The following is a 15,015-nucleotide window of genomic DNA, read 5'->3' on the forward strand; positions in this document are numbered from 1 at the left end:
ACAATCAAAGACAGAGCATAAAATGGACTGTCTCCAATTCAAGAAGCAGTTATTTTGTATGTATGAGATAATGTGAGAGATTTAGCGACACCAGATCAGTCTCCCCACTTCTCAGAGGGGAGAGTTGCTTGGAAGCGAGTTGCTGGCGTGGATTCCTCGTCGGCGAAGCCAGTGGGGTAATTGGGAACAGACTGGGGATGAGTCAGGACTCTGTGGATGGGAGCTTTCTGTCAGTGGGGAGGAGGCCTGATGGAGCTGCAGATGCTCCACCTCTGCACGGAGATGTAACGTGACACCCTCACCCAGATGGAGGTGGGGGTGGGGGTGGGGTGGTGGGGGGGGGCAGAGATTTATTTGCTCTGCCTCCAAGACAGCGTCTTTCTCCTCTTTTTCTCCTCTTGCTGTGATGATCTTGTCTTTTCCTTAAATCCATATTAGTTTTTTCCCTTCTTATTAAACCTTTGACTTTAATGTCTTAATTCTTTCACCTCTCATTAGACCACGAGTGTCAGTGTCGTCGGACTTTTCTCACACTTACTTGAGGGCATCATTAGCCTGGAGGCTGCTCTATTTGTACTCGCTGGAATGTGAAATGGACGCCAAAGTGGACCCTCTCCATTAAAGGCCTGCGGTTAAACTGTTGCAGGACGGTCATTTGTAAACTCTGACAGGTGGTGAGGGTCTTGAAGTGAACTTGCTGAGTTTCTCCTGCGATTTCCTTCCATTTGCTGCCGTTTCGACCTTGTGCTTGTCAGAGCTGTCCTGTTTATTAACAATGCGGTCACATTCCACCGCACGGGATGGATTCGTAAGCAAGAAAGCTCACCGTGCTCGATGCCTGATAGCTTGATGTCAGGACACAGGATGCGAGTCGTACCCTCACTTCCTGCAAGTCCCGTCGCACTTCCTGACTGTTTGTGTGCGCGAGCGCCAACGAGAAGATAAGTGTTCCACATGGTGTGTCCCTCGGTCGTGCTTTGCACCATAATTACATCCACAGTGGCTTCTTCTGTGGCCCTAATTATAATTAAAGGTTGTTTATGCGATTTCAGAGGTAATATTTTGGCCCATGCCTGCAGCTCCCAGCAGGATAGTCTGTAGACAACCAGGCTGTCAGGAGTTTCATGCATATATATATATAAACGACAACCACAATAACAAGAAATGCTATATGCGTGGTGTTAGAAATACAACAATGGATTTTTGTGATATATTTAGAGCGGAGCGATAAGACTGAAACTCGCAGGGAGACATTAATTGTTTGTGGTATCCCCCATTGGTTCCTGTCTGGTTCTGTGGCTAACCCAGTTTCAATACTGTCTCACATTCATCCTCTCTTAACAATGGAGGGAGCAGGGGGAGAAGTGGAGCGGCAAGATGACAATCACTGGTTTAAGACAGAGCGCTGGACAGCAGAAGGGCTTGTACGCTCCAAAGGCCGGATGACAAGCATTTCTACCACCGTACGTCCAACGGGCTCTGCAGATCCCAGTGGTCGCCGTTGAATGCAGATCAGAAAGCCAGCGCGGAGGTGTGGAAATGAGACAAAGACAGACAAAGAAAGAGGGAGAAGGATTCATTGCAAAGCGTCCTTGTAATATATTCTGTAATACGTTTTCTAATACACGCACACATAGTCATGGACTTGGCCCGTCTGGCTCGTGTCCAAGACCTTGCTATGAAATCAGCTTGGGAAAGCAGCAGGGGCCCCGAACAGGACACAGAGACAGAAGCAGAGGGAGAAAAAGAGAGAGGGAGGCTGCTGAACCCAGATAAAGTTCCACTGTTTATTTGCCCGAGCCTCTCTTTCCCCTTCTCCTCGCCATACGTCCCTTTTCTTTACAATCAACTTTTCCTCTCCTACTCCTTCGGAAACCACGTGAAACCTTTCCAAGCATACGAGGTCAAGGCAGCGTGTTAGTCATTGTGAAAGCCCAATATTGCTTAAGTCAGGCACTTAATGCCAGATCTGGCAACCTCACAGTGCTGAAAAATACCTGATCCGGATCTGGAGCTTAAGAATTGGTGCAGTTATGTATTACAATTGAAAAAAGGCTAATAATTCACCCTTCTCTCTTTCTTCCGTAGTACTTTTCTCCAAGAGTCAAGGACATGGAGGGGAGAGAGCGGCCAACTTTGCCATTTTAGAAAGAGCTGGCTAAATGTGCAGAGGTTCGTTAAATTGATTGCAGGCAAGGCTTTGGCACATGCTACGGTGAGCCACATTTTACAGTGGTTAAGTGGCTCAGCATGGCTGCAGAGAGAAAGTAAATAATCCCTGTTGCAGTACGCACAGTGAGTCGCATTTTAGCGCTGAAGCCTCGTCTCCTCGTCCTGATAGCTGTGAAACGCGGCGTGGGCTGTGAACAACTTTGCCCTTTTTAGGTTTGTAAGAACAGAGAGAAAAAGGAAGCATTCTGTGGACAGAACAAGCAAAGGGATGGTGATGTCATGCACGGAGCTGCTTCTGCAGCGATGGAGGGACAGTGGGACACGGGGAAGGATGGGATCTTTATGAGAAGCAGCTGTTGGGGAGAGGCACAGCAGCAGCCAGTCACACAACAGGCCAGAGCCCTGATGAAGCTGTGAGACACTGACAGCACCATCTGCATACGGCGCGATGAGGCAAAACACGGCACAGATTCATTCCTGACTCGCTTCTTTAGCTTAACAGGCTAAACCACTTTAGACAGGTTCCTCTGACGCTTCCCTCAGGACAAACTCTTCACTAATCATCATTACAACTGCAAGTATTGCCCTGTTTTCTATATCGGCCTCGGTGTAGGATATGAGTACACATTCCTCCAGCTGGGTGATGACTGAGATTGTGCTTATTACAGAAACACAACACCATTCTCTCCAATTATGCCACACAAACAAGCTCCATCTCCTGGGGGCATTTAGGAATCTCTCCGTGTCCATCTGTGCGGGGATGTTATGCAACTGATGCTCGTCTCCGATGCCCTGCCGCTGACCTGGCTGCTGCCTGTGTAGTAAAGGCTGAGGCATGCGGGGATGAACACCCTCCACTGAGCACCAGGCCTTTGTTGGACTTCACTAGACATACTCATATAACATGTGATTCTTGGAGAAGATTTAAAAAAAAATAATTATTTAGAAATAAATCGTAAATACTGCAAAAGAGTTCTTTTCTCACGTTTCCCTCGGCCGTCTCCACCCGACATTCATCCACCCAGCTGCTGCTGAACAATACGGCTTCCTCTCCTGCAGCACGCGCAGGCCGTCACACCTTGCGGCGCTGAGGCTGAGCGGGGCGCCCGGGTCTTTTTGGGGCGCTGCTTCCTGTGATGTTTTTATTGGCCCCAGCAGATGGCTTCCCTCGGCCTGTGCGATTGTAATGGCAGCCATCTTGCTCCTGGGGTCAGCAATAACAATGGTTGCCAATGGCCTGAGAAGACAAAAGCCTTTAGTAACCGGCCGTTGTAAACGGACCATCCTGTCAAATTTACTGCTTTTACGAGATGCTCGGACGCCATTGCTTGTCAGGTTCATACTGGGAGAACTGGGAAGCACTGCATCTATGTCAAGTGTGAGAAATGTTTAAACCACAGTGGTGTGAATATAGCAACACCCCCTCGCTTTGAAATTGCTCCTAGTCCTCAAATCTCCTGCCTTTCTGCTCTTTGCAATCCAGAAAAAAAATCAAACGATAGAACCAGAATATATAATTTCTTTATTGCCGCAATTACCAGCCCCCTATTCACACATGGTGTCTGTTCTTCATTTCTGTGTTGGGCTTCACTAAGTAGAAACAAATCAAGAGAGGGAGGAAGGGAAAAAAACGGTTGATGTTTCCCTTCAAACATGTGACCTCTGCTCAGCTTACAGCTGAAAATAATTTGGGCCCACAGGCCAGTGGATGGCTGACGCAAGCCTTCTCCATGTCTTTTCTTCTCTCTCCAGGGGGCCAGGCCTCGGACTGATGGGGGGTACGAACAGAACAATGAAGGGCTGTAAACTGAGCTGGGAGCTAGAAGCTGCGTGTAGAGGATGACATATCGTACTTTGCATAGTTTTCATTAGCCCTTATTATTACAATGGAAGGGACTCACATACAAACCCAGTGTCCTTCCAAAACACGGGTCCCTTGGGGCCAATTACGTTGTTAGCACAAGGAAGACTTGAGCTATTTGGCTGCATTTTCACTCATCTTACCCAAACTGTGGCCAGTGGGACAATAATTTATGGTATTCCGCTGAATTGGGCTCACATTCCCTACATAGCGAGAGAAGTGTCAGAGTCGATAATGTTGCTCCGGCTGAGGGATGAAGAGGGGGTGCGGGCTGTTAGCAGCACATCTGGAAGAGGTAGTACACTCATCCATATGTGGGTTTGGAATATGGACTATGGACCCTGTCACGATGTGGAGATCTATGTACAGTAGGTGTGTTTTTATATGGGGGTTTGAGTGCGAGCATGCAGCCGTTTGGCAGGGCATCTGTGAAAAGGAGCTAATGTGTAATGAGCAGCTGCCAGCAGCGTCAGCCCTGACCTGTCTGCCTCTTTTATGTTAACCACATCTGTGCCACGCTGAGGCCGGGCCCCGCTGCTCCGTGACCAACGTTTCCACTGTTGGCCAAGTCAAGAGCGCCGTGCCCCACCAGTTAATTCGCTTCATATATGGATGTTCCAAGTGGATCTGGCTCCATTATTCTCTGACACATGGACCAAGCAATAATTGTGATTTGGCTGAACATGTCTCCTCACTCTCGCGTCGATGCTACTGGCCTGTAATGAGGAACAGAGGGAAATGTGCGGTGCTGCAGCGAACACAGCTGAAAGTTGATTTCTGGAAAGACAGCTTCGTTTGCAGAGATGTTCTGAACGTGTGGGAGCAGAGCTTGTCTTGAAATGACACCCAAACAACTGGTGAACTGGATGCCCTCCATTCATTCGTCAATCTAAGGAACATAAATGTTATACATACACGTCTGCTACAGTAAACAGTGAGATCATGCGCCGTTTGTTGTGCATCCTACAAATGCATTGTGCTGAATGACTGTCCCTTCCTTGTGTGATCATGCAGGATGCCAGCTGCTAGCACCATGACCGGTGGAAGGGCCCTGCTGCTCTGTACGAACACTGACAACTGTATCTATCAATCTGTCAACGGGTAGGTGTCCACATCCCGCCGTCTACGCCTGCTGGATGCTGCACTTAGGCACGATATGACAATAAGGTTTGCCTGTTGCCTTGCTGGGTGACTTCTGACAACTGTCTCATTGACATGTATAAGAAATAGATTTTATTAATACCTAAAATACATCTTGGCCATGACTTCGACTGCAGAGATGCTCGTATAAATGCAATATAGCAAAGCAGGGCCTAGAGATCAGGTTGAGCCATCTGGCATGTGGCTACTGTTACTACCCTCCTGCTGCTACTCTGTCGGACTCTGGCCACTCAACAGCCCCGTCTGTCTTCTTTGCCCTCCATGAAGTGCGTCTCCACAGCTCACAGGTGTTAAATATCTGCTTCTTAATTACACTGTGTGTCCGTTCATTAAAAGGTGTCGGGAGGATCAGTGTTGATTTCCTTGTGCATCTGCTCCACTTGTTCTCGACCCCTCTGACCATTTAACTACATGACCTAGATCCCCCTCTTTAAGTCTTCACTCGTAATAATAATCATTGCTGTTTCAAAGATGAGAATTATTTAGTGTCCTTTTTTTAAACATTTCGGAGTCAGCAACATTCCCCACAGATATCCCTGAGACCGTCCAACATTATCATCAGAAGTCACCCAGCAAACCAGCATTTCCTCTGTTTGTTGGAAATTCAACCATTTGATGAATGGCCTTTGGGCCAAAACAGAGTTTAGTAGGTCGGGAGTAGAAAAGAAGTTCACGTCTACACTTCAGCCTCTCCCCTCTTTTGTTTATTCCTTTATCTACAGCCTCTCCCAAAATAGCTGTGTGTGTGTGTGTGTTTGTGTGTGTGTGTGTGTGTGTGTGTGTGTGTGTGTGTGTGTGTGTGTGTGTGTGTGTGTGTGTGTGTGTGTGTGTGTGTGTGTGTGTGTGTGTGTAGCTTGTAAACTTTGACCCACAATTCAGAGTTCAAACAGTCATGACCCAGTAATCTTCCAGTAGTGACTCACAGCTAAAGCAGAGGCAACAAACAGATGTGTGAGTTCTTTGAAGAAAAATTCTTTTTACCCCATAAAAAAGAACGTAGTTGGACACAACTGTGAGCGCTTGCATTCCACTGTATAGGCAAAGAGTTATGTGATGCCTTGCAAAGTGCAGTGAGACTGACATTTTTGCACAATAAATCATTACAGTCAACTGTAAGTGCACCAGAGTTTCTTTTTCTGTTTATTTGTAATTAATGAATGAGAATTCAGAGCAGGTGGTTACAAGGAGAGGACTTGTCAGGTCAGTGGGTTTGTCATGTGGCAAAGTATCATATTGATTTGAGTGTGTTTCTTTGTAGGCTCCAGTGCTGCGGCTTGAAGGTTGTGGAGGCTCCGCCGTCAGTGGTGCCCCAGACCCAAGAGGTGTGTGGGTCACCAGGGGACAGGAGAGACACCGCTGTGTCCACCAAGCGTCCCCTTGCCCCCCTACTCAGCCTGAGCGACAGCCTGGGTCCCCCTGATACCATGCTGGCTCCAAGGAGAGCCCCCACCTCAGACACACGGACCCACAACATGGAGAATGGACTCTGTGACAAACTCAACCACACTAAGAGCCCAGCAGGAGTAAAGACTGCCAGCATCCGGGATAAGATCTCACAATGGGAGGGCAAAAAGGAGTCTGGCCCACTCACCTCTACAGGGACATGTCCACTCAGCACAACACAAAAGGAAGTTGAGACAGTGAGGAAAAAGGAATCCAAACTTTCAGAGGTCCAAAGGACCGACAGCAGGCGGTTTGTCAGCTGGGACAGACAAGACTCAGGGAAGGAGAACGCCGGGAAGCTGGGGGATTTAAGACCCAAATCTCCAGAAACCCCCGCAAATAAAGACAAAGATGTGATCACAGAGAAAGGCTGCTGGCCCTCAAAGCCAGTAGAACAGCCCCAAGAGAAGAGGACTGTTCTAACCCATGTTAAGAAACTGGAGAGGGTGACGAAAGAAGACCCTGACAGACCCTCGCTGGCATTTCCAGGGAACTACTTCTGCCCTCCTTCCAAGGAGGAGCTGGAGGAGACGGAAAAGAAATCCCTAGAACCCATTTTTGGGACTTTTGACGTTAGTCGGCCTGGTGGGTTGCGGAGGAGGAGGGAAGGGGATCCAGAGAATGTGTACAGCGAGCCAGGTGCTCCGTCTATAAACCCTGTACCGAAACCTCAAAGAACCTTCCAGCACCACACACCGCCTGCTACCCCAGCATCGGGGGCCCTTCTGGTGAAGGGGAGGAGGAACCTGCCCCCTCTGCCCTCCATTCCGCCTCCACCTTTGCCCACATGCCCACCACCCGGAGTCTGCAGGAGACCCTGGGCCGAGAGGTCCCGGGACAGCAGCAACAGGTACAGTAGGCGTCTGAGAAGGACCCGTGGACTCTCTAACCTTCCTCCAGCCCCACCAGGCAAACACAGGCCAACATCTCCACATCTGTTGTAAATTACCCAACCGGTGACATCATACTGTTTCTAAATATCCCACAGAATGAGCTCACTGGTTGGATGTGAGGAATGTACATACTGTATCTGCTCGACTAATTCCAAAACATCAGGGAAAGACAGAGCAGAGCTACCAGGCAGCTTAGAGCGGTCTGATGCTTCAGAATGTGAAATGTGTGCAGTCAGCATTAATTTTAATGAATTTCTATTTGATGCATGATCTAAAACTGAGATTCATAAACTGTTTACATGTTGGATGTTTTTGGACTTTAGATGGTGGCAACAAGAAAACAGGCTTCTGTAAGGAAAACTGAACTCTATTGTTGCCTTCCTCCATTGGTCTGTATTCTTATTTGAAGCTTGGCTTTGATCCGTTGCGTTTCATACCATAAGTGGAGGCCCTTTTGTTTGGCTGTGCTGTGACGTCCACTGTGTGTGAACAAACAGTGGCAGAGCTGTGGCTTGTAATGTGGACGCAGCTTCTTCCATTGCCACGTATCAGGTAGAATTGTTGCAATATTTGGATAAATCTGTTTTCTTAGCTTAACTCTACGTGTCGGGAACACGATGAAATTTCTGACCTGGTTCTGACGTGAAGTTAGGGTCAGAAGTTGGTTTGTCTCGTGCCAAACCTGCGGATGTCTATCAAAAATCCTTCCTCCCTCTCCGTTTCTCTTTGTCGTGCCACTGTCCTTAGCCTTTGTTCTGCTTGAACCACCAGGAAGTCGTATGAATTTGAGGATCTGCTCCAGTCCTCTACGGAAGGCTGCAGGGTGGACTGGTACGCTCAGTCCAGGTTGGGCCTAACACGCACTTTATCAGAAGAGAATGTCTACGAGGACATAGTAGGTAAGCAATGCATCCCATAGTATCCTTCAACACAACATCGAGTTTCATCCGTTAGAGCAACAGTCGCAGGCTTCAGTAGCTCAGGTGATGCAGAGGCCAGCGTGTTCTTCCTCTCACTGTTTTCTCTGCTCAGACGCCGCTCGGTTTTTATTAATACTCATACGAGGGGACCTGACCTGCATTCCTGCCTTATTGTCCGCCGTGTTATGCTAACCTCTCCAGCCGGGCTCACCTCATCGCGTGCAGCCAGGTTGGCGCCTGCGGTCGTGGTGGAGGCGCGAGAACGGCCCACGTGTGCGTTTGCTACGACGCCACCGCACACGTGCGCAGCTGACGGCGCGCGCCCACAGGCGCTAGCGATGGCGGTGCGACGTCCGCGTCAGCCAGCGATGCGAAAAACGGTTGGCTGATCCCTCGCTCGTCCTTTGAGGGAGACAGATCGGGGAACTGAATGTCCCTCTTCATCCTTCTACTTCTACAGGCCACATCTGGTAGATGGATTGATGGGGCAGAGGGAAGATACACAGAGACAAAAGGAGGGAAAGAGGCACAGCTTGTTGGAAAAGGGCTCTACCGTTCTCCTTACCTGCAGGGGAGGACGTGTACTGTAGCTAGGGCCACATTCAGCATCTCGTGGGGGTAAAATACGAGTTGGGCAAGCGCACCGCTGCGTCACATCTGGACTAGGACTCTAGGAAAACACACGTGATTGATATGGAAACAATACTTCTTCTGCTCTTTCCAAAGCATGTGTGAGCCCGTTGTGTAATCTGGTTGACAATGGTTTCCTGGTTTGAAAATAATCTATTTTTCCTTGCGAAGATCCTCCATCCAAGGAGAACCCTTATGAAGACATAGAGCCGGAGAGAAGCTGTCTTGGAAGCAAATATGTCTCACCAGCTTCTGCGTCTCCCGTCCCCGACACGCCAACTAAGGTACCTCGTCACCAAACAACAGACCTGATACCTTTAACAACAGCAGCTCATCGATTATGCCCCTTCCCACGGCTCCTGTCCTCACCAGCTCTCTTCCAAGCCTGCCTTCTTTCGACAAAACTCAGAGCGGCGAAGCTTTAAGCTCCTGGAGCTGCGCAAGAACACCAGGGACGCTGGCATCCCGTCGCCCTCCCGCGTCAGCCCCCCCTCCACGCCCAGCAGCCCTGACGACACCCCCTGTCTCTCTGGAGACCCGGCCAATCGCAGACGGAGGAAAATCCCAAAGGTACGGGAGTGTGAAAGGCACATCACAAAGCTAGTCCTGCTCCGGTGGCTTATTACCCAGCATGCTCTGCAGGGAGGTCAGTGGATGGGTCAGTCGTGCCCCCTGGGTAGACGTGAGGCCCTGGGCTGGAGCCTGGCAGATCGTGTCTATTAGTTTATTAGGAGTAGGAGACGAACGCCTCACGATCTGTCCCTCCTTCAGATGGTGCTGAAAATCAACGGCATCTTCGAGGCGCGGAGAGGAAAGAAGCGCATGAAGAGGGTCTCCCAGTCTACCGAGTCCAACTCAGGAAGAGGTGAGAATTCCTTAAAGGCAGACCAGCACGCACCACCTCTGGATGCAGAGATGTAATAACAATGTTGCCTTACGTTGATTTTCTTTTTTCATGTAGTAACAGATGAAAACAGTGAGTCTGAAAGTGACACTGAGGAAAAACTAAAAGGTGAGATCAAAAAACAGAGATTGTTTTACAATAAGGTCTTTGCACGCTTGTGTCTTCATATATACAGTATGTTTGACTTCTGCTCCTTCACGAGCCAGCTCACAGTCAGCGCCTGGTGCTGGTCCAGTCCATGCTGAGGCAGACGGGCCGGTACCGCACGCTGGAGCGGGATCTGATGGAACTGCAGGAGAGGAAGCTCTTTGAGTATTTCATAGTCGTCGCGCTTCACAAGACCAAGGCTGGGGTGCCGTACCTCCCAGAGGTCACGCAGCAGTTTCCTCTCAAGGTGCAGGAGGAGGACGAGGCTGATACCAAAGCTGCATTTGTAAATGGATCCGATTTCACATGTTCTGTGTCTCTCAGCTGGAGCGGAGCTTCAAGTTCATGCGGGAGGCAGAGGACCAGCTGAAGGTCATCCCTCAGTTCTGCTTTCCTGACGCCAAAGACTGGGCGCCAGTCGACAGCTTCCCCAGGTCAGTGGGTTTGTCACGGCTGCCGTGACGCGTGACCTGTGAACAACAGGGTCGCTGGAGTTTCCCCAGAGAGCAGTAATGAGTCAGCTGTTAATAATGAACACGTCATGGACATCACCGTGTGGCTGTGGAGAACAGTCCCTCGCAGCTGGCTTACAGTAAATGCCTCCTAGCTTATCGTCCCTGCATCTGTATTGATGGGATGATGTGTTTGCTGCTAGTTAACAATTACCTGGAGGCAAATATTGGGAGCTAAGGAGCCACACACCTGCAGCCTGAGTCACCGTCATGGCCGCCACTATTGCTCATCAAAGGTCATCGGCGGTCAACGTTTGCCCGTCAGGCAGCGGGGCCTTTGGGTTCAAGTACAAAGTCACGTTTGTGTGATGTTAACAGCATTAAAAGTCTTTCAACGTGTCTTGACTCTGTTCTTTCTCTCTTTTTTCTATTTCCAGTGAGACTTTTTCCTTCGTGCTGACCGGTGAAGATGGAAGCAGGCGCTTCGGCTACTGCCGGCGGCTGCTGGTACGCTTCTGCCTCAGACGGAGAGGCTTCTAACTAGACTAATATTGCTGCCCTTGCATTTTGCATTAGAACAGCGACTGAGACTGTTTTCGCTGCTCTGCCTGCTCACAGCCCAGCGGTAAAGGCCGACGGCTCCCTGAGGTTTACTGCATCGTCAGTCGCCTGGGCTGCTTCGACCTCTTCTCCAAGGTGCGACCCCGTTCCTGAGCATAAACACACAAGCACGCACGTTACACGTTGTAAATGGACGCCCACCATCTAAATGAGCTACATACCACCCCACCCCCGCGGAGGAGGACACACATCCCCATCCCACTTCCCACAGAGCCTTGCCTTCCTGGCTCTGGTACGAGACACATGTGAAGTGCAGCTGATGTGGTTGCTGCAGTGGAAAAGTTCCCTGTAATAAGTGTCAGATTTATGTATATGTAAAAGTGTGCGCTGTCGCTGAGGGGAGGATAAATACATGGTATACGCTGTTAGACGATCGCTGACTTTGCATTGGAAGTAATTAGCGCTGGCGGTATGCTGAATATGTTTCATCTGCATCGGATCAGCTTCACAAAGACTTTAACTCCACACAGATGTGCGCGGTATGTGTGCTAAGAGGAACACGTTATAGATTCAGGCTGTTGTGCATCTGTTAAATGGATTTTGATGCTGTTTCTCTGTCCTCGCGCCGTCGTGGGCCAAATGAATGGCTTTGTAACAGCCATTGTGCTTGAGCCGAACGGCCGCGCTGCCATTACACTCGCTCACAGCACAAATCTAACTTCCATGTAACTGGAGGAGGAGCTGACGCTTCAAACATTCAACCGTTGCCACGTGACGAGGTTAAGGCCATAATTCACTAAATGCTTTTGATGCTTGGTTTCTGCTTTTCCCAGATCCTGGATGAGGTGGAGAAGAGGAGGGCGATCTCACCTGCCCTGGTGCAGCCTTTTATGAGGGGCATCATGGAAGCTCCCTTCCCTGCTCCAGGAAGGACTATTACGGTCAAAAACTTCCTACCTGGGTCGGGGACGGAGGTAAAAACATCATCATAAGCTGTTATGAGCATGTGTGCAGTGTTGTGGCTCCATCACGGTTTGTTGTGTCCCCCTCCCCTCGCCTCCTGCAGGTGATAGAGCTGTGCAGGCCGTCCGACTCCCGTCTGGAGCACGTGGACTTCGAGTGTCTCTTCTCGTCTCTGAGTCTGCGTCTCCTCCTGAGAGTCTTTGCCTCTCTCCTCCTGGAGCGCAGGGTCATCTTCACCGCCGACAAACTCAGGTGAGGGAGGCAAGAGTTGTGAGTGTGAAGGACATGACAGGCGGACATCAAGTCGACAGGCAGCGCTGGGGAAAAGAAGATCCCAGCTGAGTGCGAGAGGAAGGAATGCTGTTGTGTTATACTGTCGCCGAGGGAACAATCATTTCTTCTCTGGAAAACTGTCATGGACGCCAGATAGAAGGAGTTACGCTAGAGCGCACGACTCCAGCGCTAACACGTGTGCAGTGTTATGTCATCACGCCCACATAGTTCACTTAAATCCTTTAACTCTCGAGCTATTATCACTGTGGCCGGGGTCAAAAGGTTTATTTAACCCACCTGGTGCCAGCTGTGGGCTCAGGGGACGCACAGTTGTTGTAACCTGACTCGGTTCAGGAAATACCCCGAGGGTTTACGCAGTACAAGTACAACAAAACATGTAGTACTCACAGCTGTACGTCCATATTTTGTACATGTTGTTCTATTATATTTGAGGGACTAGAAACAGGTTTGCAGCAAAGCTCATCATGAGCCAGTGGGAACCAATTTTTAGTATAATTTAAGTGCATTAAACAGAACTGAAAGTTCCTAAAGAACAAACTGTGGAAGGAGACAGCTTTAGCGCCCCCTTGTGGTGGACCTGCATTCTTTTTGCATATTTAGTTTTGCACCAGTTCTTACTTTGCTGCTTTTCTCTGCAGCACTCTGTCTCAGTGCTGTCACGCGGTGGTGGCTCTCCTCTACCCCTTCACCTGGCAGCACACCTACATCCCTGTGCTCCCTCCCTCCATGTTGGACATCGTGTGCACCCCCACCCCCTTCATAGTGGGCCTGCTGTCCGGCTCGCTGCCTCGTCTGAAGGAGCTGCCCATAGAGGAGGTGAGAATGGGTTCCTTTAGCCATAAGCTGACTTTTACTGGGACCCGTTGCACCAGGAAATTACACCGTGCTCCTTCTGCTTTTTCATCAGGTTCTAGTTGTTGACCTGGGCAACAGCCGCTTCTTACGCCAGGTATACGAACACAAACAAATCATACTGTATGTATGTTAATTATGTTGACTGCACTTACATCAGTGTGTTGCTCCACAGCTGGATGACGAGGACTCTATTCTTCCTCACAAGCTCCAAGCTGCTCTTGAGCATGTGCTGGACAAGAGAAGGGAACTTGCTTCTGAGAAAGGAGATTTGCCCAATGGTGATATATATTTATATATATATATTTACATTATACTTAAATATAGCTTAAAGCTATAAAGCTCATTGAGATTATCATCTATGCTCTGGTTCTCGCCCCCAGACTCCTGCTCCCTGAGCACAGTGGTTTCCGAGGCCTTTGTGCGTTTCTTCGTGGAGATGGTGGGCCATTATTCCCTCTTCATGGGTGGAACCGACAGGGAGGATGAGTCCGTCTCCTCTCCTACTCTGCCCAACCCTTCCTCTTCCCCGGTATCATCGTTTCAGCGCGAGGCCTTTCGCAAAGCAGTCACTTCCAAGAGCTTGAGAAGGTTCCTGGAGGTTTTCATGGAGACCCAGATGTTCACTGGTTTCGTCCAGGAGAGGGAGCTGCGCAGGCAGGGCCTCCGAGGTGCTGAGACCGACTTAGCTGCGCAGTGCAGCTTAGTTTAGTGCATACGAAGATAAAAATCATCCTAATCAGTCTATGTTTTAAAGTTTTGAAATCTACTTAAGCCTAATGGTGTATTTTTCCAGGTCTGTTTGAGGTGAGAGCACAAGAATATCTGGACTCGCTGCCTGGGAGTGAACAACGAGGAGTCAACAAGTTCCTCAAGGGCCTGGGTAAGATTTCATTTACATCACAGCTTAATCAATCAGTAAGCGAAGTGGCTTTAAAACCTTGAAACGCTTTGTTTGCCCACGATAAAGTCATTTAACATGTTGCGCATTTTCAGGAAACAAGATGAAATTCCTCTCCAAGAAATGATGTCATCTGAGGAAGTAGGAAGAGAAATTACGAAGAGATGTGCAGTAAAGGAGAAGAAGGAGACACACGTGGACATGGAAATACATCTGTCACCACAAAGGCAGACTTGATGTGAGCTGGACCTAGTTTATAGGATAAAAACTTGAGAAAGTCATTCCACAAGTGAGGGCTTCTCATCTTGGACCACAACTCTTCCACCGATGAGGAAACGTACAGTGTATTATTGTTTACCACAGCTGTAAACCTGCGAGGAGGCGCGTCACCGAAGAGGCAGTTCTGTAAAATACCTTCTAATACATTCCAAGTATTTTCTGTAGAAGCTCCAATAAATGCAGTAGTACAACTTCTTTGAGAACAGGAGGCTTCTAAGTTAATTTATATTCTCAACAGACAAACGTTATTTCTCCTTTTTAGATTCAAATCGGTGCGAATAAATCTCCTGTAGACTGTAAAAGGCTTTATTTAACAGAGTCTAGTTCAGACGGCTTAAGGCCACTTTGGGCGCGTTGCTATTTTGTTTGTACCACTTCTTTAGGCCACTTGTATTTGATAAGGAACAAGAATGAGGAGGATGTGAAGATGAGAAGATAAATGTGAATCCACCCTTCACCTGGCTTTTAGTACAGGATGTGGGTTTATTTGATGTTGATGAATGATGTGTTTAGTCCAATCAGTGTCAAACAGTTTAAAAAAAACATTAAATGAAAATACAATAAATCTTTATTAGTAATGTG

General features: G+C 48.8%; 1 protein-coding gene across 2 annotated transcripts in view; it reads left to right on the forward strand.

The window, feature by feature from the left end:
• Positions 1-15,015, forward strand: part of si:dkey-82f1.1 (DENN domain-containing protein 2A) — a 20,265-nt gene extending 5,250 nt beyond the window's left edge. Inside the window, exons 2-20 of one of the 2 annotated variants that reach the window (XM_055509566.1) lie at positions 5,048-5,134; positions 6,453-7,487; positions 8,302-8,429; positions 9,252-9,364; positions 9,453-9,650; positions 9,852-9,945; positions 10,048-10,092; positions 10,191-10,378; positions 10,456-10,565; positions 11,021-11,090; positions 11,202-11,279; positions 11,978-12,118; positions 12,211-12,359; positions 13,040-13,217; positions 13,309-13,350; positions 13,429-13,534; positions 13,637-13,924; positions 14,050-14,136; positions 14,250-15,015. In XM_055509566.1, coding sequence (XP_055365541.1) covers positions 5,049-5,134; positions 6,453-7,487; positions 8,302-8,429; positions 9,252-9,364; positions 9,453-9,650; positions 9,852-9,945; positions 10,048-10,092; positions 10,191-10,378; positions 10,456-10,565; positions 11,021-11,090; positions 11,202-11,279; positions 11,978-12,118; positions 12,211-12,359; positions 13,040-13,217; positions 13,309-13,350; positions 13,429-13,534; positions 13,637-13,924; positions 14,050-14,136; positions 14,250-14,281 — 3,168 coding nt within the window. In that variant the 5' untranslated portion in view covers position 5,048 and the 3' untranslated portion in view covers positions 14,282-15,015. Of the gene's footprint in view, positions 1-5,047; positions 5,135-6,452; positions 7,488-8,301; positions 8,430-9,251; positions 9,365-9,452; positions 9,651-9,851; positions 9,946-10,041; positions 10,093-10,190; positions 10,379-10,455; positions 10,566-11,020; positions 11,091-11,201; positions 11,280-11,977; positions 12,119-12,210; positions 12,360-13,039; positions 13,218-13,308; positions 13,351-13,428; positions 13,535-13,636; positions 13,925-14,049; positions 14,137-14,249 lie in introns of both variants that reach the window. The other variant, XM_029153511.3, reaches the window with a different exon arrangement.

Source organism: Betta splendens, chromosome 6, assembly GCF_900634795.4.
Source record: "Betta splendens chromosome 6, fBetSpl5.4, whole genome shotgun sequence".
Lineage (NCBI taxonomy): Eukaryota > Metazoa > Chordata > Actinopteri > Anabantiformes > Osphronemidae > Betta > Betta splendens.